The following is a 27,147-nucleotide window of genomic DNA, read 5'->3' as shown; positions in this document are numbered from 1 at the left end:
GGAGCTGCCCCCTCTACTGCGGAAACCTGGGTCGACGCACTGAGCATGCGCAGTGCCGCCGCCGCCGCCGCCGCCGCCTGCGTGCGCCTCACTGCTACCCCCGCCTCGCGTGCGCTGCCTAGTGGAGGGATCGGCGCCGTCGGCCTACTGTCTGCGAGGCGGCGTTGCGTCAGGTCCCCAATTTGCCGACCCCACTTTGAGCCCACGTATGTGTCGCAGTGACCCCCTTAATGCAAACTTTATCTAAACATTATCTAAAAAAACGTTTATGACTCAAATTTAGGGTTGAGACCCTAAGGCAAACTTGCCTTAAGTCGAGCATCCACTTGGTGCTCGGTAAGCTCGCTAACACGCTTTTCGGGGGTTCTGTCTGGAGTCCCATGCCAGGAATGCAGGGAAACAGTAAAACTCCACTACAGTCACAGGCTCTTACAATGACTAAACTTTTTGAAAGCATGGATCTGGAGGTTGAGGAAAAGATAGGCTTAGGAGAGAAGCAGGGGGCAGGTAATGACACCGCGAGCCAAGTCTTACTACAGATCCCATCATGCAATGGGGTAAAGACGTTGAGGCTCCTAAGGCCCTGAAACTCCAGTTCTGCGGAGACGGCGCCCGCGGTGTACTCTGGGATTCGTAGTCCGCTGTTCCGCCGGAGCGCCGGAACTTACTCGCGATACTAGTCCCACCTCTTAAAGGCCAAACACCCGACTTTGTTTCCTAAGAAGACACTCTATCAGGCAATTCATTATTTTTCCACATTTTACCTTATTTTGAATACGGAAGTTTGTATGCTCTGTGGAAACCTACAGTCTTACAGGCTCTTGTCTTCATTTGGCAAACATTGAGTTTCTACGATTTCTACCAGGCGTCAGGTACTAACAGTGATCAGATTTCCAAGACGCTAGTCCAACGAGCCCACTGAGTTTAAACCTCTTATCCACTATTATATTCTGGAGGTATTAGAAATGCAGTACGTTCGGCAAAAAAAAATAGTAAAAAAAGGGTGGGGGGGAGATGGCAAAATGGTGAGCTGCAATAAGGAACCCCAGCTGCTATTTTTAAATATTAGGATCCACCCTTCGAATGTGTGTTTTTATTTGCCCCCCAAATCAGCCACTTAGAAAAAGTACCTTCATGTTTAACGAAGGCCAAAAAAAATCTAAGTTTTTAATTTTAAAAGGAAACTTAAGTCTTTTAAACTTGACTTTCCTCCCAAGACCTCTTTAAAATTGGATTTTGCAATTTAAATGGGGGCGGGGGGGGGGGTCAGTTGTAAGGATTTATAACCGGAGATTGATGAATGTGATTCACAAACACAAAAGATCAGTTTTGCAAATGAAGAATGAGGCAGATGGAAATGTTTTCAGAACTACTCAATTTCATTGAACATGTTGAATGCTAATTTAAGATATCTTGGTTAGTACAGATAATTTCTATTCTAGCTAATAATAAAGCCTCATAAAATAATAATTAGTATTCATCAGGATAAATTAAGCACCTATTTTATTAAACTGCTGTTATGTTTCAATTACTAATTTTCTATTTTAGACCAGTACCTGCTGTATCCACTACACCTCAGGTTTGTATTATCCTATTATATTATATTTACAGGATTATAATTTTCCTGACCTAAATCATTTTAGCTCAGTGGACCCTTGCTAAAGGTAGACCAAGAGAGTCCCTCTATTTGCTGGGTAGACTTGCATGGACAACTGAATTTGACTAAAACTGTTAATTTTAGATACTTTAAAAATCACTCTTCACCAGAGCAGTACATAATTTGTTAGGCTACCCCTGTTGTCTCTCTCTCTCTTTTCGTTGATAAAGACTTTCAATTTCCGTTTGCCAAATGGTTTGGGTGTTACATAGGTAAACACAAAGATCAATGTTATACATTTGCCAAGAGGCCAGATGATCCTTTCCCATTTGGGAAGGGAAATCTTGCATCTTGCAGGTTTTTTCAATAGGAGGAAGAAGAGTGAGGGATTCAGGTCTTTGATATAGATTCTTTTAGGAAAAAAAAAAAAAACAAAAACAATGCCTTGAGTTCTTAGAATTCAAAAATAAAAGGAGAGAAAATCGATATGGTGATGAGCTGGAAAATTTAAACTCAGAGAAAGACCCACAATGTGTAAATGGGCTATTGCTTTATTGATGAAAAGTGTGTTGCTTAGGGCAATATGGTTCCCTGGACCAAAAGCATCAGCACCAGAATTCTGGGAAAAAGGCCCAGCAATCTGTTTTCATAAGCCCCCAAATGATTCCGATGCCTCCAAGTAAAGTTGCCCCCTCTGCTATGGGCATTAAACTAGTTCTGAAAGATATAAAGTCTTGGGGCAATCGTTTAAATTTAAATGCGGGGGTGGGGGGGGGAGGCTTGAAGCAGTTTTTTTTTTTTTTCAAGTCACTTCAGGACCGTCTTTATATGAATGATTTAAGGTACTGTCTACAACATAATTTATGACACAAGTGAGTGTGTTTAACACACCAGTGCAAGTATTAGATTGCATATAACTTGTTACGCACAGAGGACAATTGTTGCATTAGATACTATCTAGTCGGCTTCCCACCTGGGTGACAATCCAGTCTTTCAAACTGAAGTTGCTACCTATAAAACTCTTCAAGTTCCAGTGAATCCTCCCAGGCAATCCCTTGCGTTCTCATCAAAAGTAAAATATATATAGATATAAATGTATCTATCTGTATTTTATTGCGGGAAAATCCAACACCATCTGCCGTCTTACCCCAGGTTGGAGCGTAACGTTTCAGGGGCATTGATCTCATTCACAAGGTGCATCCCCGGGTTACGTTTTTTTTAAGCCGGGGGAGAAGATTTTTCACCATGAGCATCAACCTGTAATGAAACGTCCTCAGAACCTGTGCGCGCGGCCTCCCATTCTGCGTCCCGATGCGGGCGGGATGCAGCCGACCTGCAGAAAAGGCGTGCGTGGGGCGGGGCGGGGCGCGGGGCGGGGGCGGGGGCGGGGGCGGGGCGCGGGGCGGGGCGCCGGGGTGGTCGGCGGGGGCGCGGCTCCCCGGGCTCGGTCGGCCGCGGCGGCCTGGACGCGGTGCAGGGACGCGCAGGGCCAGCGAGGGGAGCTGCAGGGTAACTTTTCCCAGGGAAAGCGCCCGGTCGTCCCCGCTAGCAGCCTCCCTGCCTTTTGTTTGTTTTTCTGCCGGAGGCTGGAGAGCGGCCGGGTTCCTGCTGCTCCACCATGCGCCGCGCGGCCCGTGCGACCCTCCGGAGCGCCCGGGCGTCCCCGCACGGACCGCGCGGCCGGTCCTAGCGGCGGTCGCCCCCCTCCCCGGGTGCCCTGCGGGCCGCTGCGCCCCCGCCGCCCAGGAGCCGCGCTCACCGCAGGGGCGGGCCCCCGCCTGCGTCCGCGGCGCGGGTAAGTGGGGCCCGGGAGGCAAGGGGCTTGTGCGGGGCGACCTGTCACGGGGCGCGGAGAGCTGCAGCTGCCGAGGCACCGCCGCCCGGGGCCCCCGCCCGGGGCCCCCGCCCGGGGCCGGGAGGAGACGGAGACGCTGCTGGGCTGTAGTTTCTCTCCGCCGTCGTGTGGCTCTCGCCCTCCCGGCATGGAAACTCCGGATGGCTGGGGGTCTGGAGGGCTTGGGGGCTGTTTGCGTTCCGGTGCTGCGGGCGGCGCAGCCCCCCGCCCAGGTGGAAGCCCCTTCCAAATTCCTAGAATTTCCCTGACTAGGCCTGTGGCCGTCCCATATGGGGTCTTAGCAGGAATCCGCACACACGTATGTGCAACCATTTTTCAGTTTTTTGTTTTTTGTTTTTCTGCTCTGATTTCTTCTGGACCTGAGTAGATGTAATGAGACGGATGTTAAAGGGTTTCTTTTTTTTCTTTCTTTCTTTCTTTCTTTCTTTCTTTTTTTTTTTTACCCCCAGAGCAACCGTTTCTTTTGTAATGTGCCTGTTCAAATCTGACTTGGACACTACCATTGAGAGGTCTTACTTTTAAACATAAAAGTAGTGGGAGGCATCATTCCGCAGAGAAAAAAGTACTCACTTCTACTTATAATCAGGTAAAGGTCTGCTTTTGCCAAAGCTGGGCTATGCTGAGAGAATACTGCCTTGAATTGTGCATGCAAGACTAGATTTCTCCAAGGTATTGGGACTTGCATTCTTGTGTGGTTTTGTTATTTTGTTTTTGGGTTTTTTGTTTGTTTGTTTGTTTGTTTTTTGCCCAGAGCACTCTTTGTAGCAATAGAAGTTTGATGGCTACACTTTTCATTTCTTGCATTTTCCAGTGAGTAGGCTTTCGGGATGTGCCTCAATAATGAATTGTACTGTTGCTGAACGTGACATTAAAATGAGCTTGAAATTTGTGTCATAGCATGTAAATTATTAAGAAGAATTTCTGCTTGACCATATACCAGCCGTACTAGGAGTAAATGTATGCATAGATATGCACATATGAAATCACTTCTGGATAAAGTGCTGCAATTTGGTAAAGAATCCTTCTCTCTCTCTCTTTCTTTCGTTCTTTTTCTTTTTTTTTTTCAATTTGGTAAGGAATCTTTAAGGCCTTCCTGCCTATCTGAGGACCAGGGATTGTCCTGGAAGTGGGTGTAGAAATGAGACCAGTGCTGGGGTTCTCTACTTAAAATGATATCCTGTACCATTGCCTCTTCTCTAAGGTCCAGCACCCTACACCGACCCTGCCAACTTTCTGTTTCCCACCCTGTCCACTTTGGCTTGCCCCTTCTCCAAAGTCAAAGCTGTTAGCTGGGCAGGAGTGAGCAGCCAGGTTTCTTAATGAGATCGGTTTAGTTTAGATGATGGAGGGATATAGTGGAGGGTTGATGGAGCCTGTCTGAGGAGGCAGAGGTCTGTGCTTCTTGTCAAGGGAACGCAGCATTTAGTCACACACAAGTGGTTTTTCTCACTGAAGTTTCTTACCTACAGACTATGTGTAAATGAGCTGGCAGGATATAGAACAGGTTTTTGCGGGGTTTTCTTTTCTGGTCAACATCATAAAAGTTCTTTGTATTTTCATTGTTTTATTCGCAGCGCTTTTTGAGGTTTCTAGTAAAGGTGGAAATCATGTCAATCTTGAACCTTTGGAATTATCTGTAACCATTTCTTTCCTTTATTTCCTCCATCCTTTATATCAGTGAGTCATCAAGACCTTTGAAATGTGATTTGTACAGATCCCTGCCTCCATCCAGAACCTCACCCTTCCTCTCCTGCAGACTGGAGCAGCCTCTTACTGGCCACCCAAGCCTGGCTTTTTTAATAAGCCCTCAGTGTCTGTTTGCTGAATGAATGAATGAATGAATGAATGAATGAGATGCTCCTCTTTCCGGTCTCTTCAGCCTTTGTTGTCCATCTAATTTTTTTAAACTATCACTTCCTCAACTCTTTCCTTGCCTTGCAACCTTCAGTTCCTCTCCATTTGCTGTCACAAGTCTAAAATAATTTGCCTGATTTTTCAAGGCCTTCATAATCAGGCCTCACCCCTCCTATCTAAATCCTATTTTCAGCTCAGTTTACATCTCCATGCTTTATGCAGTTTGGTCTTGCTGTCCTGTTAAGGGGGATGGCTTCATTCCCACTGCAGTGTCACTGCTCAGATTGCTCCCCTAGAAACTCCCACCCTCCTCCCTACTCTCCCTGGGCAAATCTTACCCATCCTCTGAGAAGGAGCTCACACCCTCCTTCTTCCCTAATGTCTTCTCTAGCTACTTATTTCTCTTCTCTTCTTCTTCTTTTTTTTTTTTTAAGTAATCTCTACACCCAACATGGAGCTTGATCTGATGACCCTGAGATCAAGACTCCCACATCTCCCCGGACTGAACCAACCAGGCTCCCCTCTCTTCTCTTTAAAATCTTAAGATACTTGTTTGTAATCCTTCATTATATTGGCTGTATTGATCTCTAATTGGTTTAGATTATTTTAAGCCTCTTTAGGACAGAAGCCATAGTTTATGCGTAGTAATGTGACGTCTTGGGCTTTGGAATCAGCATTGAGGTCAGGGCCTGACTCCACTTATTACTCCTGTGGCCTTGTGGGATTCTCCTACCATTTGAAAGGAGGGGAAATGCATCCTCAGCATGTGGTTGGTGGTGTGAAGATGGTCTATATTGCCTCAGCAGTGCCTGACATCCGCCTGACTGAAATCCCCTCATCTCTCCGCAGTGACTCAAAGGGCCGGAACATTTAGGAGAATTTGGTATTTGTTGAGTGACTTGTGGTAGACTACAGGTCATGGCTCAGCTTGGAGGCCCAGAGGAGAGGGCAGCCCGTCCTTGAATCCTCCAGGAGTGTTATCCTGGCCTTACTGAACATGGCTTAAGCTGAGCTTATTCCTGGCTACAGCTCTGCTTCTGAGATCTGTTGCTGTTTTTCCAGCTGAACCTTGCCAGGAATACTACTGCCTTCTAGATGTGTGTGTGTGTGTGTGTGTGTGTGTGTGTGTGTGTGTGTGTGTGTGTGTTTTCTCTCATTGCTTCTCTTGCAGAAAGCTCCTTCATTTCATTTTGCAGGATCTTGCTGAGTTGGAGTGGTACCTAGCCCTTCTATTTTTCTGTTCATGTGGTATGTGTGAGTGTATTTATGGCAGGACTTCTTGCCCGGTGCTTTCTTGTCAGAATTCTGGGTACAGTGACCTTTCTGTGTGTGTTGATCTATCAGCCTGTGAGTAGGGCTCTCTTAAACCATAAATCTTCTCACTGGCGGTCCTTGCCAACCAGTGTCCTAGAGGGGTATACAACAACTGGAGGACTAGAACTTTCCTCTCAGCCGACCTCAGTACTTGTGGCTGATGTGGTTGGCTGGGAGCATGTGCAGAGGTGTACGCCGGACAGCTTACACACACACACACACACACACACACACACACACATTGGGGGTTATGATGCAACCATATCCTAGGTTGTGACTGTGCTTACCCTGAAACAGTTCTCCTATTCTTATCAATACATTTATGTTCTGGATAATTACCTCATAAAAGCAATTTGGTAAAGCAAGTCATTTTGTGGGGCAAATTGCATTACAGTGTTGAGTGTTATGGCTTGAAGAAATCAGAGATGTCTTCACTTGCAGCCAGAGAAGTAAAAGCAGCAGCACAGGTCTTTGCAAGATGGTAAGGAAAGTTGATGTGGACATTCACGCTTAACCCCTCTGTACCTAGTGAGGTGCTGTGTGATGTTTGTTAGGAAAATACTGCTGTTCAGCCGATCCCAGGGAAATACTCTATCCAGTATTGGATTGTGATGGCAATGGAAGTGGAAAGCTTCCATTCCTTATTTCCTTGCAAGGAAACAAGTGTCCTTGCACTAGTGAGTCAGGCACTGACTCACTGTGCTTTGAAAGTCGAAACCTTCATAGAAAAGAGTGTTTGTGGTCGGGCTCACCTGTGCAGGTGAGATCAAGCCCTGTATGTGTGGATGGGTGAAGTTGTCTCAGAGTTTGAAGAAACACATCATCTGCCCCTCTTCTTTTAAATATGTGGTTCAGGATTAATTAATACATTTATATACTTTCTACAAAAGTATATAAATGCTTTTATTTTTAAAATATTTTTATTTACTTATTTATTCAGAAGAGACACAAAGAGAGACAGAGACATAGGTAGAGGGAGAAGCAGGCTCCCTATGGGGATCCTGATGCAGCACTCCATCCCAGGATCACGCCCTGAGCCGAAGGCAGACATGCAACCACTGAGCCACCCAGGTGCCCTTATAAATACTTTTAAAAGACTACTAGAACACTTCTTACATTCACACATTAAAAAATATGCTACTCTGAAGATAAGAAAGATTCTATTTGTATTAATTGGGTCTCTAGATCACATCAGTAAAGTGAAGGTATTGGATCATCATTAAGGTCCTTTATAGAAAAAAAAAAATCAAATTCTGTAGTCTAAAGTCTGATGCTATATCCATGTTGAATTTAGGTCCTGTCAAGCTTAGCATTCAATCTATAGGGATTAATACTGGGTTATTTATTATCATACTTTAAATTTTTCTGGAGTTTTAGGTTTGTTGTCTTAACTCAGTTTTTTAAAATGGAAGGGCCACAATAGTGCCTCACATTTCCTTTGGTACTTTTTCCACCATGGCCAGGGCTGTTGGCAGCCACTTGATAAATGTGCAGTGATGACCAAGAACTTGTGAGCCCCCATATTTCTGAGACAAGATCAATGCGAGTCATATTTTACCTTTCTGTAGTTGTAATATGACCTGTGATAAAGTACTGATAACATGTGACTGCCCTTGTGGTTACTATGAAAGATAATGTCCCAGAGCCAAGGGTAAAGTATTATGTTGTAACGTCCAACTATATATTTGACCATATCACAAAAGTTACTATCTGCATGAACCTGTAGTTCCCAGAAGATAATAATTAATGCCTTTGGCCTCTTGTACACTGCCTTTGCTCTGCAAGTAAATTTATTAAAGATTGATTTAACTTAGATAAAACTGAGTGAGAAAAAAGATATATATTCCTGCATGTTACCCTAGCTATTAAAAGGCAAGTGTTAAAAAAAAAAAAGCATAAATTTGTGTAAAAATTTATAGAAGGAGGAATGCCTGGGTGGCTCAGCGGTTGAGCGTCTGCCTTCGGCTCAGGGTGTGATCCTGGAGTCCCAGGATGGAGTCCCACATCGGGCTCCCTGCAGGGAGCCTGCTTTTCCCTCTGCCTGTGTCTCTGCCTCTCTCTCTGTGTGTGTGTGTATCTCTCATGAATAAATAAATAAAACTTTTTAAAAAATTTTTAGAAGGATTCATAATTTTTTTGCCCAGGTCCCTATATAATTGTCCAGTTTTGCAAAGAAGGGAGGCACAAGGGGATGGAATGGCAGTGGGAATGGGGTTGATGGTACAGAAAAATCACCAATAGTCAAAATTATCCTTTACAGACACATAATGTGCTCATTCATTAATTTATTTTTTCAACAAATGTCTATTGTGAGCAACTATTTTGATTTGTGTCAACTGCATGCCTGATCTCTGTCTCGGTGCTGGGAATACAGTTAAAAACTGAATAAAAATTGTGCCCTCAAGGCATTTATATTCTTGGGAAAAGCACAGTTTATCTAACCCTATAAGCCCAGGGTACATGAGGCTTACATAGAGAGTGCTAAAATGTTTGTTAATGTGCAGATTTCCTGTTTCAGGGGTAGACAGTGTGCTTTGTAGGCATAATTTACCTGCTCCCTGCTTTTTTAAATAGTCTTTATGGGGACACAGCCCGTTTATTTACGTTCTATGATTGCTTTGGTGCTACGTTGGTGGAGTTGAGTGGTTGTGCAGAGACATAGCCCTCAAAGCCTAAAGTAGTTACTAGCCTTGCACAGAAAACGCTTGCTGACCCCTGCCCTATTTTATTTTTATATTAAGCCTTTACCTCTTTGGTATGTCTTACTGATTTGTTTGTTGCGGTAACAGTGAAGCACCTTCCGTTGAGTGAGATCAGCTCCTGGGTTAAAGGTGCTGTCATAGTTGCACAGCACTAGAGATACATGTTCTCATATATGTTCTCGTTCACTCTCCCCATCTTCACCTCACCCAACCCTGCCCCCCCCACTTCAATCATGAGGTGGCAATCAGGCAGGCAGCTGGGCTCTGACTGCTGCCACCCTCCACAGCCGTCATTGTGTTTTGTTTTGTTTTGTTTTGTTTTGTTTTTAAAGATAGATAGATTTATTTATTTATTTATTAACTAATTTACTTATTTATTCATGACAAAGAGAGAGAGAGAGAGGCACAGACACAGGCAGAGGGAGAAGCAGGCTCCACGCAGAGTCCCGATGCAGGACTCCATCCCGGGACCCTGGGATCACACCCTGAGCCAAAGGCAGACGCTGAACCACTGAGCCACGCAGGCATCCCTTGACAGCAATATTGTTAAGCTTGGGGGAACTGTGCCCACAGCTCATCCATAGTTTTTCACATGAGTCAAGGGTAAAGGTATTGTTCCTCTAGCTCTTCAGCATTTCACACTAACTTTAGTGCTTTACGGTCTGCCTGAGCCACTGCTAGTGATGTGCCCTCATTTAGAAATAATCTACAAGTGACTGAAGACTTTTTTTGGCTCTGGACAGGAGTGCCCTTTTGGTACTGTAGGTGAAGCAATAAGAAGCCGTGGATCCTTCTCATGGTATTAATGACCCTGGTGCAGAAGGAGTCCTTTTGCTCAGAAGTGAGATTTAGGGAGGAGGAGGAGGGAGAGCCATGGAACAGTTTCTGGGGAATAGCAGAGGTCCACCAGCTAGCTCATTTTCTTTTCCACTCCCTCCAGTTGATGCAAGAGCCAAAGGCATCTTTAATGCACTCCTTTGCTGAGGTAAAAGCAAAGCAAATTCCACATACAGAAAGTTCTTTTGGCCTTCTAGCTGCTGTCCCCAGTGCAGAAAGGAGCACTAATCCAAGAGGCAGAGTACTTAGAAGCATTTTTGCTGAAATGAATATGAGCAGAAAGAGTAGGCCCCAGAGAGAAAAATATAAACACAGATGTACTATTTTTAGAACCCTTTTGAAGTAAATTAACAGTATTAGCTTAACTCTTGTGAAATTATGACACATTAGAACCTAGAATCCGATGTGTAATTACCTGCAGGATAAAATAAAGTGGAACTCTGAAGTGCCATAGAAGGGCCATTTGATGATTTTGCACATAATTCAGCTTTCCTATGAGGACAGGTGAGTTTCAGTGTTAAAACGATTAAGGCTGAGCAAGAAAAGCTGCTCAGAAGGGTCTGAATTTAGCAGAGCCAGTGAACCGCAGTTCCCAGACAAGACCAAGTTTGTGCACAATTTTCTGCCTCTTCTCTTAAAAAATTAGTGATTGTGACATTTATTCCATAACCATCCAAGTTTCAAAATGAAGAATGGACTACCATTGTCCCCTGCCTCCAGCCTGTTTTCCAGGCTGTGAATGAGCAGGGTATACCCAGTATGAGCTGCTGGCCATGAGCAGATGTTGTTTGCCTCCACTGGGGATTGAAGCCGAAGGGAGGGATTTGGGGCGGATCGCAGGAAGGTTTTCCTCATGTCACCTAGCCAGAGAAACCATGACATTTGTTTCAAAGACTGAAAGCAAAATAGAGCTGTATTTCCGTGTTCATTGAATATGGCCTTGCCCGAAGGCCTAAGGCCTGATCTGATAACAGAAAGGGGGCCTTTCTGTGATTCCCTGAGACACAGGAATTCCAGTGTTGTGGTGGGAGGGCCCCTGGCAGCCAGCCTGCATTAGCCTTTCTATGGCATCTACTATTCTTTCATCTTAGAATTTCAGAGCATTTGTGGTCAGGTCAAACAAATTGATTATCATGATTTTGCACATGAAGAAACGGCACTGTGTTTGGAGATCCTGTACCAAGGGTGGTACCGGAAATAGATAGCAAAGGCTAAAATTCAAATTTTGACCATTCGAACAATGAATGCCTACTGTGTGCAAATAGAATGTGAGGTGTGAGGACACAGAGATGAAGGAAGTGTGGTGAGTGTCCCCACTAATGCAGAGGGAAGGGCTGGCCGTGAGGTGGGGACAGAGTTCTGTGGTTGCTTAGGAAAGAGCCATTAGCTGGGTTCGTTGTTACAGGTTGGAATGAAAGGCTCTTGAGGTGATGTTTGAGTTGGGCTAAGAGGGAAGGTAAGACGTAGATTCTGATTTGGGGGCCTGGCTGTGTCAGTAGGGTACTGTCCCACTCTAAAAGAGAGATGTCGTATAGCATACGGGGTCCCTCTGGGCTACAACCTTCCCTTTGCTAGCTTTTGTGCATGATGGCAAAACTGGAAGCGTTGGTCTGGTTTTTTTCTTAGACAAGACTAACAGACTAACTTGAGTCCTGACATGGAGTCATGGAATCACACATCATTAGAGCAGGAAACCACCTTAGTTCGTCAAATCCAATGTCCCAATTTCATGGAAAGTAAACCTAAGGACTGAAAGGTACTCTGAGTCACAGGGGTTGGTGCCTGTGGTCCTACCCATGTGATCTGGACTAGATTGAGCAAATACTCAGAATAGTGATTTAAATGATCAAACTGTTGCCTTACAAATGATGTATATTTTATATCCCATTCTCTCTATATACTGTGCTTTGTATTCTGTAAAGGAAAATCAAGAAATTGGACCCAGAACATATTGCATATGTATCAAGTAGCGTTGTGGGAGAAAAGACTTCTGTTTAGTGTTCATCGAAAGACTAGATGTGTTGCAAAAAATGGATGTATCAAGAGCATCTCAGCTTTTGCCAGAATAACGGTTTTGGGTGATCTACAATATGTGACAGTCACAGAAAAATTAATTCTGTTTGAATTAAAAAGAGTGTCTTTAGAAAGAGCACTACATGGGTGCCTGGGTGGCCCAGTCAGTTGAGCATTTGCCTTTGGCTCAGGTCATGATCTCAGGATCCTGGGATCAAGCCCTGCATTGGGCTCCCTGCTCAGCCGGAAGCCTGCTTCTCCCTCTCCCTTTACGTCTGCTCCCTGCCCCCGCCCCGCTTGTGTGCTCTCTCTCTTCAAATAAATAAATAAAATCTTAAAAAAATAAAATATATATATAATATATATATATATAAATTAAAAGAACACTAAATTAAATATATATATATTTATATATAAATTTAATTTAGATATATAAATATATATATATAAATTAAAAGAACACTAAATGATCCCAACAACAGTGACTTTGACCAAGTGGTATGAGCATGGGTGGTCAGGGTTTCCTATCCCGGGTGGGTCTCATGATTAAGGCAGAGGCCAGCTCCTGATACCAGTGTTAAAAACCCAAAAAGCAGGGGTCCTGGCTGGTACAGTTAGTAGAGCAACTGACTCTTGATCTTGATGTCTTGAGTTCAAGTCCCATGTTTAGAACAAATTACTTGGGATCCCTGGGTGGCGCAGCGGTTTGGCGCCTGCCTTTGGCTCAGGGCGCGATCCTGGAGACCCAGGATCGAATCCCACGTCGGGCTACCGGTGCATGGAGCCTGCTTCTCCCTCTGCCTATGTCTCTGCCTCTGTGTGTGTGTGTGTGTGTGTGTGTGTGTGTGTGACTATCATAAATAAATAAAAATAAAAAAAACAGAAATTTATTAGAACAAATTATTTAAAAAATTTAAATAAATTCAAAAAATAATAAATAAAAACTTTTTCTTTAAAAAAACACTAAAATCGGGGATCCCTGGGTGGCGCAGCGGTTTGGCACCTGCCTTTGACCCAGGGCGCGATCCTGGAGACCAGGGATCAAATCCCACGTCGGGCTCCCGGTGCATGGAGCCTGCTTCTCCCTCTGCCTGTGTCTCTGCCTCTCTCTCTCTCTCTCTCTCTCTCTGTGTGTGACTATCATAAATAAATAAAAATTTATTTAAAAAAAACACTAAAATCAAGGAGATGGTGATTGTTCTCCAGGACAGGTAAAGGCACTGAAACATCACTACATCATTTGCTATTTAAAAGCAGTCAACAAGCCTGTGAGCTCAGTCTATGTGACAGTGCTTATGAGCTGAAACTGGGACCCAGTCCCTCTTTCTCTGCATTCACTTTGCGTCCATTGTAGACAGTCAATGCTGGTGAGGTCCCTTGCTGGGTTCCCTGATGTTTGATTGCAGAATGAGGCCAACTAGAGCATGGCCACATCACTGGTTTCCATATTTGGACTTTGAGCTACAGAGTGCTTCTAAATTCCTCTCATTCTCAGATCCTCAAAAGATTTCATGATCTTTGGATCTTTTGCAACCTTTCTTTTGAGTTTGGTGCAGTCGGCCTGGGTTCCTATCTTAGTTCTATAACTTATTAGTTATATAACCTTGGGCAAGTCACTGTGTCTCAGTTTCCTTATCTAGAAAATTGGCGAGAGGGGAGCTGGTGAGCACAGTAGTACTAAGGGCAAGTTGCTTGTACCTCAGTTTCCTTATCTGTAAAATAGGGGTAATAGTAGTGCCTACTGGTAGAATGTTGAGAATTGAATGGGTTAATATATGCAAAGCGCTTATGATAGTACTGTACACCTATCAAGTATTTAAATTATTATCATTACTATCCTTTTGGTTTATTTGATGTATTAGGAGGCTAAGTGTGGATTAATTCTAGTGAGTGCTTTATCCAAGTTAATTCTTAGAGTCAGAGCAGTATTTAGAATACTGCCCATCAGCAAGTTAGCTAATTCCCAAGTTAAAGGATGGGCTGCTGTATTCCATTCCCTTCTCAGGAGGTCTGTACCTGGAGCTGTGAATTCAAATGCTGGCAGAGGCAGAGGAAGAAATGTAAAAGACTCAGAGAAGCTGGATATGTGCTTGTGAAACAGTAAAGGAATGTTCTTCTCTTTAAAAAAAAAAAAAACATTATTCTCCAGTTTTTCTTCAAACATGAGCAGTTTTCAGGCTTTTACTTTGTCACTTTTGGTAGAGGTATAGAAACAGAGAAATATTTTTCTTCCAGTGAAACCAGTGATGCAAAGGTACAAAAATAAATGACAACTAAAAATATTAGCAACCATTGTGGTAACCGTTTAGGGACAACAGGCAGGATGGGGATTGTGATGAGCATGGGGACCCTTGCTCATTCTAAAAGGATGGTGATGTTTCTCTAGTTATTACCATGGAAAGCTAAGGAGATCCTGTTATTAGCTCTTCAGTTTTTCCAGAGAAGCCCTAGATCTCATTTTTATATGAGAGATACTATTTTTAAATATAGACTCAAAGCATACCTCTGAATTCAGTTCTCAGGCTGCTGGTTTGCAACCCCTGGTCTACACAGTATGGACTCTCCATATGCTAATGTCATATATTCAGGGATTTCAGTCAGAATTGTGAAGTCTTGCCCACTGTCCAAAATTAGAAATCTTCTCTGTACTTCAAAGAGGAATGCCCTTGTTCATTGGGTAAGTAAGCACAGACTTCTGATTCCATTCCTAAAACACTCAACTTTAAATGAATGAAAAGCATTGCTCAATGATTCAGATGATTGTGTGAAAGGCTTTAGGTCTTATGTTGGGGAGTAATAGGCTAAATAATATCCCCAAAGGTATCAGGTCCCTGGACCTCTGAATGTTTACCACGTATGGCAAAAGAGACTGCAGCTGTGGTTAAATTAAGGAATTTGAGGTACTCTTGATAATCTGGGTAGGCCTTAAATGGAAATTTAAGTTCTTATAGAGAGAAGGAGAGGAAGGTTTGACACCACTCAGAAGAGAAGGCTGTGGAACCATAGAGGCAGAGACTGGGCCAGGGCCAAGGGATGCAGTGGCTACCAGAAGCTGGAAGAGACAAGGAAGAGATTCCCCCTTAGGGCCTCTGAAGGAAGTGCCTACACCTTGATCTTAGCCCACTGAGAAACCCAGTACTGATTTCAGACTCTGACCTCCAGAATTGTAAGAGAATAAATTTCTATTGCTTTAAGCCACCAGGTATATGGTAGTTTGTCACAGCAGTTGTGGGAAACTAATAGAGCTGGTAAGGAAAACTTTTTATATTTTTTTCAAAGATTGGTTTTTGTTAGTGTATGGATAAATGGCATGTCCTCAGTAAGAGAAATTAGCCAGTGGTTCACAAAATGATTTCTTATTTGTACACCTGTAGCATCCTTGTGTTCTCCACCCCTCCCAGGAACCAACCCCAGGTACCATGTCTCCTAGTCATTGTGTATATTCCACCTCCCTAGCTAGGAGGGAAAGGCCTAGAGGCCAGATCCACCTCCCTCAGCTCTTTGGATCTTGTTACTCAGAACTAAGCATAGTGCTGTGTGCATAATTTTTCACTTGTGTAATATGTTGTTCTACTTTAATTTTTTGAGCGTACTTATTCCTGTATCTGAAATAAATATTTGTATACTTTTTTTAAAAAAGATTTAAATATTTATTTGAGAGAGAGAGAAAGAGAAGGAGTGGGAAAGAAGGGGAGAGGGAGAGAGAATTTTAAGCAGACTCTGTGCTGAGTATAGAGCCCAACACAGGGCTCAATCTCAGAACCCTTAGATTATAACCTAAGCCAAAACCAAGAGTCCAACGCTCAACTGACTTTGCCACCCAGATGCCCCTAAATATTTGCATATTTCTATAAAAATATATATTTCAGGGACACATGGATGGCTTAGTGGTTGAGCACCTGCCTTTGGCTCAGGTCGAGATCCCAGGGTTGTAAGATCGAGTCCCGCATCAGGCTCCCCACAGGGAGCCTGCTTCTCCCTCTGCTTATGTCTCTGCCTCTCTCTGTTTGCCTCTCATGAATAAATAAATAAAATCTTAAAAATATATTTATATTTCACATATTTCTGTATTGTGCAACATAAATGTGGGTAAACCTCACAACCATGGGAAAGACCATACTTTGCCCTTTTTACCAAATTGTAAAAAGTTGTAAAATTTTTACCAATCGTAAGGAATCCAAAAGTAGAAACTGTCTTCTACTTATATGCTGAGGTCTCAATAGAATGACATATAGACACAATGTTGTGGAAAGGAGCCAACATGATGGGCTTGAGAGGAACCAGAATGACATGGCTGTGATTTATTTTTATACTGAGTTGAGACTTGAGTTAGCTACAGTTAAAAACATAGTTTAATGGCTTTTGTTCTAAATGAGCATTCCAAAGTGCCAAGTTAATAAAATACACTGCAATAGCCAACTTTTTATTTCACATATGCATTTTACACATTTGATGTTTGTCTACCTTTTTTAAAGAACTGACTCCATAGATATAGATGTCTCTCCAGCATCAAAGAATGTACAGCACAAATAGTCAATAGTATGCTGAAACTTCTTTCCTGTTAAAACTCGGACTGAGAGTTCTATGATTTCCTTGGTTGCCTTTTTAACTGAGGCTACCTTGTTCCGTGTGGTAAGTTTCACTATCAGTAGCATACAGACTGGGTCCCTCGTGGGTGTCAGAACAGTCTTATCTGTTGGGCCATTATCAGAGGATTTGCAGAATCTGGGTTTAGGTGCCACCTACAGAGAGGACTTGTCTGAGAAAACCATCTGCCTACCATGGAGGGACCTACAAGGCCTAAGAGAAGTTGGGTTTGGATAAATACTGGGGAAAAGAAGGAAGCCCAGTCCCAGCTGGCTAGTTGTCCAGGCAACCCTGAGTGACACCCAGGACCATTTTTGGACACTCATCCTATTTCACCCCAAGATTTGTAGTCATTTGTTCTTGCAAAATGGAAGCAGATCCTGGTGGATAGAAAATTTACCTTAGGCTAACAGAATTACTTCTTCTAATTTGTCTCCAACTCTATTCCTCTTTCAGTTTTCAAAACCATGCTAGCTACAGAAGTTCAATCAGTTAATGGTTTAATTGACCTATTACCTCCTGTATAGATAGAATTTTGAATTTTAGTCTCTTAAGTCAGAGTAGCCTTAGTATACTGTATCCAGAATGCTTTCAGCTGTACTTGATGGAACATCTAACATTGGCTTCAGCAATAAAGATTTTTAATTAGGTCCTATAATGAGAAATCTAAGGCTGATATTTTCAGAGATCATGCAGCAGCCCAGTGGTATCATCACAGACTCAGCCTCTTTCTTTGTTTTTATCCATTCTTAGCAGACAGGATTCTCCTCTTTAGAGTTGATTTCTCATAGTCACTAGAAGGCTATCTCACACCTACATGTGAGTTTTATGCAACTGTTTATTTAAAGCAGAAACACAGGGCAACCTCTTTGTCAGCTGTCTTTATCAAGCAGGAGATTCCCTCTTAGAAGCCTTTCTCTTTCTCCTACCAGCTCACCATCCTTTCCATCTTACGAGTAAGAGCCATAGCCCCATTCCTAAACAAATTTTAGTGGGAGGTGGAATAGCTTAGCTTGGCTTAGAGTGATCACAGTTCATGCCCTAGGGCTGTGGTAGGTGGCTGCCAACCCTGATTATGTTGGATCCTGAATATAAATAGTGTTTTGAAAATTAAGCAAGAAGGGCAGCATTGCTATTGGGTAGATCCGCAGTGGCATCTACTGCCTCTCCCTTCTTTTTTCTACAGCATTGTCCATTGCCCTATTGTTTTCCCAGAGTAGCAGTGAGGTTTTTGTTCAGTTTCAGATTATGACATGAGTCATCATATTTGAGCCACCACAAAAGTGGTGAACAACTGAAAATACCGATCTCAAATGTATTTAACTGCTTCCTGCTGGGATATGCCCAGGATTGACTGTGGGTGGACTGATGCTTCTTGTGTAATGCTAATTTGAATAATGCCACTGCAATTTTTTTGATATGGGAAATAATTGACCAGAGACCAGAAAGCTCAGACAGTGGTCATGGTCCTGTTCTCTGGATCCAGAAACAGTGTAACTAATCCTTTTCCCTTATACACTTGAAACAATGAGCATGGTTCCCCAAGTCTCTTTTACTTCAAATATTCTTTCAGCTACTCTTCTGGTGCTTTTATTTAGGCCCTTTATTATGTTCTTTAATGTCTCTCTTGAAGTTTGTCGTCCAAAGTTGAAATGATCAGAGTCGTGCAGATCAACCTTGTCTGAATGCTGAGCTCTTCATAAGAGCTCCAATAATGTATTATCTTTGGAGAAAATTAAACAACCCTAAAACTACTTGTAGCTGTCTACTGAGCATCTGCAATGAGAGGTTTTGTACATTCCTCAAATCCTACACCTCAGGAAGCAGAACCCATCATCTCTACACCTTGTCCAAGTAACATATATGCATACATTCCCTATTCCAAACATGTGTCTCCTGTATCTGAGAGTCATGTAGGCTAGGTCTCTTGTACGGGCCTTCAACATGTATCATATGGACTACAGCAAACCCTCCAAACTAGTTTCTCTGCCTGTAGTCTCTCCATCCTAACATCTATGTGGTCTCCAAAGGTATCTTCCTCATGTTGTTACCCTGCTTCAAAATACTGGAGAACTCCCCTCTCCAGGGTAAGGACAAAAACTCCTGCATGATGAATATATTTCTTCACATATGGGCCCACCCCCACCCTGAGTTTCTAGGCATTTCCCGCCATTTCCTTACTTCTCTCCATAGTCTTTATGCCCTAGGCCCATACTTCGCAGTCTGGTTACACATTAGAATCACCTGCAGAGCTTTCTTAACTACTGAAACTCATTCCCCACCCCTCACCTGACCCTTAGAGGTGGGGTCTGGGCAATAGGATTTGTTAAAAGGCTATTCTAGGGTTCAGCCATGGATGCAACCACTGGACTTTTGCCCTCTCATGAACACACCAAGGTCTGTACCACCAACCTTTTTGCGCAGTTTCCTCCATCTATAATTCCTTTCTCTTCCTTTTCTGCTTAATAAAACCCTGTTCATTTACTACTTTAGTACTACCTCCTCTCTTCTCTTCTCTCAGATCCCTCCCTCCACTGAAGAGTTGGTTGCTCTTTCTACTATAGTCTCATAGTACTTCCTACATTTTTCATGATCACATCAGTTGTGAGTTATTTATAGGACACTTATCTTATTCATTGTGTGCCGCAAAAGCCTTGCATAATGCTTAGCATCTTAGTAAAGGTGCAATAAAATTCTGCACTGTCAACCTGACACCAGTGCCTGAAGAGACACCAATTTGATCTATTGTACAATCATTATGTAATTACCTGAAATAACATAAGATTAAAAAGCTGCTATCATGGCATGGTGAGAGTCAAATGTTTCTAGAGTAATCAAACTTCATTCTATGATAATTTGACAAACTGCAATAAGCTATTAGGATGACTATATGTTAAATGAATGACTCATTCTATCTTGACTTCACTAAAGTTCTTAATTCTTTCACAAATGGCTTTCTCAATGAGAATCTAGAAACATTGTCCCAATTATACAATTTAATTGGATGAGGAAGTAGTGAGACAAAACTACCAAAGAAAGGTTTCTGTGATTGATAATTTATAGATATGAATCAGTAATATAATGCCATTGCAAAAAAAAAAAAAAGGTAAGGGAGAGCTCACATGCTACTGGAATGCACATCATTATTAAGGTTGGTCACCACAGCTCATCAAGGGAATGGAGAAATGTGTGAGGATTCAGAGATGAAAGCCAAAGATAATTAAAGGAGTGGAAAAAGGTCTTATGAGGAAAGGCTGCATAATTAATGCGGGAGAAGGCTGAGAGACACACATTTGATTACTAATTTCATGTATACACACAATTTTGTGGGGTACTTTCTTTATATCTACCAAAAAACGAAGCATGAAGAAATTAGCTTAAATTAAAACAGGCAAGTTTTAGTTGGACATTAAGAAAAATATTCTAATTAACTAGATTACAAAATGCAAATCTAATCGTGTTATTCTCAAGTTAAAAAAAAATTAACTTCCCACTGCCTCTAGGTGAAAGCCTCCTTTTTGTTGTTTTTTTTTTTTTTAAATAAAGCATGTCATTTATTAGCTGCTATTTGACAAATCAGGGAAGGTACCAGTGATTTTTAGGAAGATGACATACAACAATGGTTTGGGAATTTTAATTTGTTAGAAAATGAAATCATGAATGATGTAGAAATCATTTAGGTCATATCAAAAATAGGTAGAGATAGATATGAAAAAGAAGAAAAAGAGGAAAATAAACCCAGAGTTAAAAATTGCTTATGTTGTGGTTCAAGTACTCTTTCTGTGTTGTGTTGAGACACAGCCATGATGTATGTTCTAATGTTAGGTTTTATCGAATAAATCTACACTTTTATGTCTTAAGCTGAAATAAAATGTTTAAGATATATATCTTTTTAAAGATTCTCTTCCTTTACCATTTTGATAACTTTTTAAACTTCTAATATAGAATAATTTATGTTAGAAACATATAGAAAACTTGGAAGAACAGTCCAAAGAATACCCATATACCTTTACCCAAATTTACCTATTGTTAACATTTAACCCCATTTGTTCCCTCTCTCTACCCTCACATCATTCCCTCCCATGCACACAATATTTTAACTGTACCCCCTGGAGAACAAATTGCATACATCATGGTCCTTGACTTATACATCCTTCAGGGTGTATTTTCTAAAAATAAGACTGCTCTTACAGAACCACAGGACAGATATCAACTTCAGTAAATTTAATACAGATGCAATACTTTTACCTAATCTACCACCTGTCTTTCAGTCCTTTCCATTAGCCCAATGATGTCCTTTGCAGCACTTTGTCTCCTTTGGTACAGGATCAAGTTGAAGCCTATGTTTTTCGAAGTGGCATCTGAGGCCCTCCACAAACAAAACTCTGGGGTTCTCTCTCTTCTGTTCCAAGCTCCCACCTTACCCCTCCCTCCTGAATTGATGCCTTTGTTTCTGCTGCTTGGACAGCTAGAATGCCTTAACCTTACAAAATAGCTTTTCTTGTTTTCTCAAGCTCCGTCTTTTGTGAAGACTTTACTTATGCCCTCCCTTACCCAGATGGAATGGACCCTGCTGGAAGCTAGGGGACTTTCCCTTGAACCTCTCCCACATCCTGTCCATGAAACCTAAGCTGACTTGAAATATCTTAGTGCATATTCGCTAGTACATATCTGGCCAATCCACCGTCATCCCCTAGAACATATCTGGGGATCCACCACCACCACCATCATCCCCATCCTGAGACTCTAAGATCTTTGAAAAAAATGGACAATAAACTATGTAAATACCTTGTTTCTCCACCACCATCATCCCCGTCCTGAGACTCTAATAAGATCTTTGAAAAAAATGAACAATAAACTATGTAAATACTTTGTTTCTCCTCAACCATTCATCCACTAATATTTGCATTCATCAGTGACTCTTGTCTGCAACAAATCTTATTGTGGTATTTGCCTAATAGTGAATTCTTTATTTCCTTCTTTCCTTCTTCATTTATTGTTTGGAATTCTTCTGGAAGGACAAGGTGCGTAAACTGGATTTAGATGCAGAACATCACATACTTCTAATCAGTGTTTTCTGATCTTTTGATTTTTCAGATAATTATTTTATCAGCTGTTGTTTGCTCAGGGTGCCTGGCTGGCTCAGTTGATATTGTATGCAACAGTTCTTGATGTCGGGGTCATGAGTTCAAGCTCCACAGTTGACATAGAGCTTACGTTAAAACAAAAACAAAAAAAACTTTACTTTTATTTTAGCATTTATATTTTATATATAAATATAAATATTTATATTTATATTAAGCATTGCAATCACTTAAGTTATTGCTATATTTTCTTTATTATAGACAGACTGAATGACTCAGTTCTATAAATTGCAAAAGCCAATGATTTGTTATTAAAGAAAAGACAGCTAAATGACTTTAAAAAGGGCACACCCTATATACAGACCTTAAGAAATTAGTTGTTCTTTGTTTAGCTTCTGTATGTCAAGTAGTAAAAATAATACTGTTGATGCCTAGCCACAAATAGTTCATGGATCACGTGTAAATTCTGTATCAGGAGAACTTTAATTTTAACATTTCTTGGCTTTGTTACATTGTAAATTGTAGCAGAAATACACAGAACACAGTATATTTAGTACAGATTTTTGTAGCTCTGCAATTTTTGTCAACCATAGTTTTCATGCAGTGTTTGCCCACAGTGGCTGGTCAGCAGAAAAGCATTGAATTGCAACTGATTCATTTCTGAGTCAGTGACAAGTTCACTTTCCAAGAATGGTATCTTTCATCTTAAGAAAATTAAAAAGAGCATTATTTAGGCCAGAGATTGGGAAACTTTTTCCATAAAGGTCCAGATGATAAATTTTTTAGGTTTGTTTGTTTGTTAAAGATTTTATTTATTCATTCATGAGAGACACAGAGAGAGAGGCAAAGACACAGGCTGAGGGAGAAGCAGGCTCCCCACAGAGAGCCCAATGCGAGACTCTATCCCAAGACCCCAGGGATAGTCTCACAACCTGAGCCAAAGGCAGACACTCAGCCACTGAGCCACCCAGGTAAGCCATATAGTCTTTGTCACAACTACTGCTAAACTCTGCTCCTGTAGTATGAAAACAGCTATAGACACTATGCAAATGAATGACCATAACTGTGTTCCAATAAAACTTTATTCACAACAACAGGTGGTGGCCTGGGAGGGTTATTGTTTGCTGACCCTTGATTTAGACAATAAAAATACACAAAATGTACATTAGCAGTTACTCTTGTCTCTCATTTTTCTCTACAGGCAGAAGACTGATCTTTGAAAATATGTATTTGGGAGATAGTCACGTTCTATTGAATACCTTGTGCTGGTGCTGCCATCGAAAAATCTGGTTACACTCTGGGGAGGCCTGCTGCTTCTGCAGGACTGCACCGCCTCGGCCCTGAGATGAGTGTCCAGCCTGAGCGGGCACACCATGAATAGATACACAACAATCAAGCAACTTGGGGATGGAACCTATGGTTCCGTCCTACTGGGACGAAGCATTGAGTCTGGGGAACTGATTGCCATTAAAAAGTAAGTTTTATTCTTCACTCACATCAATTCATCATCAACGACACAATGTCAACATCGTTTTCACTCTACCCTCTGCATTTCTCGTTATTGAAAATTTCTAAAGGTGGGGGCGGGGGGTGGGTAGGAGGCATACAGGAAAGTCTTAGACATTGATTTCTGTGGGCTAGATGATTGTTGGCTCCGGAATGTTCGTGTCAGAGGTCTTAAACACATTCCTACTTTAGATTTGCATATGACACTAGTCCTCTTCCAAACTGTCATATCGTAATGTGACGTAGTAATGAAAAGGTTTAGAAACATTTTATTGGAAAGGAAACTGACACTCTGAGAAGTTAAGTGACTTGATTTGGATCATTCACACAGGTGGTGGTCTAGGGACTACTATCTTCACCTCCCCACTCTACTTCCCCTTTACAATCTGAGTCCAACCCGAGTGTATTAGTTACCTCTTGCTACCTAATAATTTACCCCAGGAGTTCATGGTTTTAAACTACACCCATTTATTACCTCATGGTTTCTGTGAGTCAGGAGTCTGGGCAGGGTTTGGGTGAGTTCTTTACATTAGGGTCTCTCATGAGGCTATAATCAAGGTGTTGGCTAGTGCTGAGGTCTTATCTGGAGACTGGGCTAGGAAAGGATCCACCTCCAGGCTCATTCACATGATTGTGGGTAGCATTCAGTACTTCCTGGGTGGTTACACTGAGGGCCTCAGTTCCCTGCTGGCTGTTAGCTAGACATTGTCCTCCGTCCTTTGTCATGTGGGCCTCTCCAAAGAATAGCTCTCAACATGGCACCTTGCTTCAAGATGGGGGGTCGTGAAGGCAATGAGAGAGGCTTCTGTCAAGGTGGAAGTCACATCATTTTGCTTTTGTAAACTAATACAGAAGGGATATCCTCTCAGATTGCTGTGTTCCAGTGGTTAGAAGCAAGTCATTAAAGGAGAGGCCTTATACCAGGCTCTGAATACAAGGAGGTGGGAATCTTCAGGGACCATTTCAGGGCCTGCCTGACACACCACCTATATCCAGTCACTTTCTCAACATCTCCATTTGGATGCCCTGCAGACACTTCAGATTTATTATATCCCAAACTGAGCTTATATTCACCATTCCCTCTCTCTTACCCCAAGCCTATTTTTCCTCTCACGTTCCCTATCTTGATAAATGACACTACCATCTCTTCAAAACCTGCACATCCTTCTGACCTCCCTCTGTATGCCCAGCATTGGCCACCTAGACCTGTAGATTCCAACTTCTATGTATTTATCTGATCCACCTACTTCTCTGTATTCTCCCTGCTAACCTACCATTCAGCCCGTTATCTGTTACCACCTTTACCACTAGAATAATTTCCTCTGTAGGATCCTTGGCTTCCATTCCACCCCTCTCCATTCTAATCTGAAGGGATCACTTTAAACACATGAATCTGATTGTCTAAAATCCTTTACACCAAACACTGTGTCCCTGCTGCCCCACTTCATCGCCTGTCCTACTTGACCTCAGTGTGCTGTGAGTTACAGTTCTGTACCCACCACTAGCACCCCCCCCATCCTTGCAAATGCACATGGGAGACTCTCAACCAGGGGACCTTCCGCATAGGTCTGTAGACAGCCCAGACCAGGACTGAGCCCCACTTGTACACCTTGGTGTCATATCAATAACATGCCCTTTAATGGATTTCCCATCTCTCTGTTCCTAGTTTCCTTGCTCCTTGCCCTGGCTTCCTGGAATCACCTCCCAAATAAACTACCCATACCCAAGTCCTTGCCTCAGGCTCTGCTTTCAGGGGAACCCAAACTATAACAGCTTGCAATATCTTATCGATTTTAGGATCAAGCCCCCAGTTGTTTTTTTTCTAAGATTTTATTTATTTATTCATGACAGACACAGAGAGAGAGGGAGAGGCAGAGACACAAGCAGAGGGAGAAGCAGGCCCCATGCAGGGAGCCCGACATGGGACTCGATCCCCGGTCTCCAGGATCACACCCCGGGCTGAAGGCGGTGCTAAACTACTGGGCCACCAGGGCTGCCCAAGCCCCCAGTTTTTAACGTGATCTTCAACTTGCTACATCACTTGGCCGTTCCCTCTTTTCTTCAGTCTGATGTCTCACTACCACCCTACCAATGTCATTTCCACCACTTTGGCCTTTTGGCTTCTTGAACTCACCAGATACCTTTCTGCCCCTAGTCTTCACATGATATTCCCTGCCACCTGCCTTGATGGGCTAAATTCTGCGGAACCTTCAGGTCTTAATAGAAACATCACCTCATTCTAGGAGTGCTCCCTGATACCTCAGACTAAATTAGGTCACTTTGGTGTCTGCTGTCACCATGCCCTATGCCATTCCTTCCCAGCACTCAACACAGAAAGTGATGATGAATTGCCTGCCTTCCTGCTGCGATGTCAGTTCCACGAGGGATGCCCTTCTCATTGTTGTATCTCTAGTGCCTGACAAAGGCCCTGCCATACAGGAAGGGCTAAACAATATTTGGGTATGCACAAAGGAATTGGTCACTCTACCTGCAGATACGTGACACTGGGGACAGAGTGTGAGAGTGAGGTGGAGAAATGGATATTGGCCTCTTATTAGCCAGCAGTGAGACCTTGGGGAAAATCTTTTGATTTCTCAGTTTCATCATTTCCTCCCTTGTCCCATCTATTTCCTGGGGCTAATAGAAGAGTCCGGTGAGACCATGTGATTGCAGTGCAATGAACAATATAACTAGAAACTTGGATTTCTGGTTCACCCATCGAGTTCTCTTTCTCTCCCCTCAGGCTGTAGGCCAGGGTTGGCCACATAGTAGATATTTCAAGCTTTGTAGGCCATATGGTCTCTGTCATAACTCAGTTCTGCTGTTGTGTAAAAGCAGCCATAGGCCATGTAGAAATGAATGAGTGTGGTTGTATTCCAATAAAACTCTTTATGGAAACTGAAACTTGAATTTCATAAAATTATCATCATCATAAGATCCTACTCTTCTTTGTTTTCCCCAGGTATTTAATAATATAAATGTCATTCTTAGCTCATGGGCTACACAGAAAGATAGTGAGATAGGGTTGGCCTGTGGGTCATAATTTGCCAACCTCTATACAGGAGGATCTAGAACTGTGTTGTCCAATAGGATAATACATAACCATATGACATTTAAATTTAAATTTTATTAAAAAATTAAGTTCCTATGTTATGCTAGCCATAGTCCAAATACTCAATATCCATATATGTGTAGTGTAGTGGCTACCATACTAGATACCACAGAGCATTACCATCAATACAGAAAGTTCTGTTGGAGAACTCTAGTCTAGATCAAAAAAAGCCTGAGGGATTTGCCTCCAAGGCAAGGTTAGCCAGTTAGTGATAGAGCAAGACAGCAGGGGAGGTTTCCTTGCACTGTACTGCACCACCTCTGCTGGAAAATTTTGCGATGTAGACTTGATCACACTGCCAAATTTTAAAATGAATGTTGTTTTGGGTAGTATAATGTTTGGTAGAAATTGAAACCAACTTTAAGCACTATTCAAGAGTTTCAGGGCAAAAACATTTGTTTTTGGTTTTGGTTTTTTTTTTTTTTTTTTTTTTTTGGTTTCTTTGTTTTTTTGAATTTTTTAGTTAAGTTTTGAATTGTTCCACCCTCCACCTTTCCAGAATGGAAATATTTTAAACAAGAAAGTTTAGCCTGTTACTTGGAATAAGCATGCTATTTGTTTCTTTGTTCTCTTTTAGAATGAAAAGAAAGTTTTATTCCTGGGAGGAATGCATGAACCTTCGGGAGGTTAAGGTATTTATTAATACACTGGGGAATAATTTGTATGTAGTTGATTAAAATAGCTTT

General features: G+C 42.2%; 2 protein-coding genes across 3 annotated transcripts in view; both read left to right on the top strand.

Moving 5' to 3' along the window:
- Window positions 1–3,071: 3,071 nt before the first annotated feature.
- LOC129512850 (uncharacterized) lies at window positions 3,072–23,187 on the top strand. Of its 2 annotated transcripts, XM_055330407.1 has the most exons (3): window positions 3,337–3,392; window positions 3,902–4,038; window positions 23,045–23,187. In XM_055330407.1, exon 3 carries the CDS (start codon window positions 23,068–23,070, stop codon window positions 23,185–23,187), a length of 120 nt encoding a protein of 39 aa, XP_055186382.1. In that variant the 5' UTR covers window positions 3,337–3,392; window positions 3,902–4,038; window positions 23,045–23,067. The 2 variants fall into 2 exon arrangements, with proteins under 2 accessions (XP_055186383.1, XP_055186382.1); XM_055330408.1 differs by lacking the exon at window positions 3,902–4,038 and having other exon boundaries at window positions 3,072–3,392.
- CILK1 (ciliogenesis associated kinase 1) overlaps window positions 23,098–27,147 on the top strand; it is a 37,383-nt gene continuing 33,333 nt past the window's right edge. The window contains exons 1-2 of the mRNA XM_055330406.1: window positions 23,098–23,317; window positions 27,039–27,093. Of these exons, the coding sequence (XP_055186381.1) occupies window positions 23,217–23,317; window positions 27,039–27,093 (156 nt within the window). The 5' untranslated portion in view covers window positions 23,098–23,216. The remainder of the gene's footprint in view (window positions 23,318–27,038; window positions 27,094–27,147) is intronic.

Source organism: Nyctereutes procyonoides, unplaced genomic scaffold (genome assembly GCF_905146905.1).
Source record: "Nyctereutes procyonoides isolate TBG_1078 unplaced genomic scaffold, NYPRO_anot_genome, whole genome shotgun sequence".
Lineage (NCBI taxonomy): Eukaryota > Metazoa > Chordata > Mammalia > Carnivora > Canidae > Nyctereutes > Nyctereutes procyonoides.
Note: the sequence above shows the minus strand (reverse complement) of the source record. Positions and strands in the feature narration are given on the sequence as shown.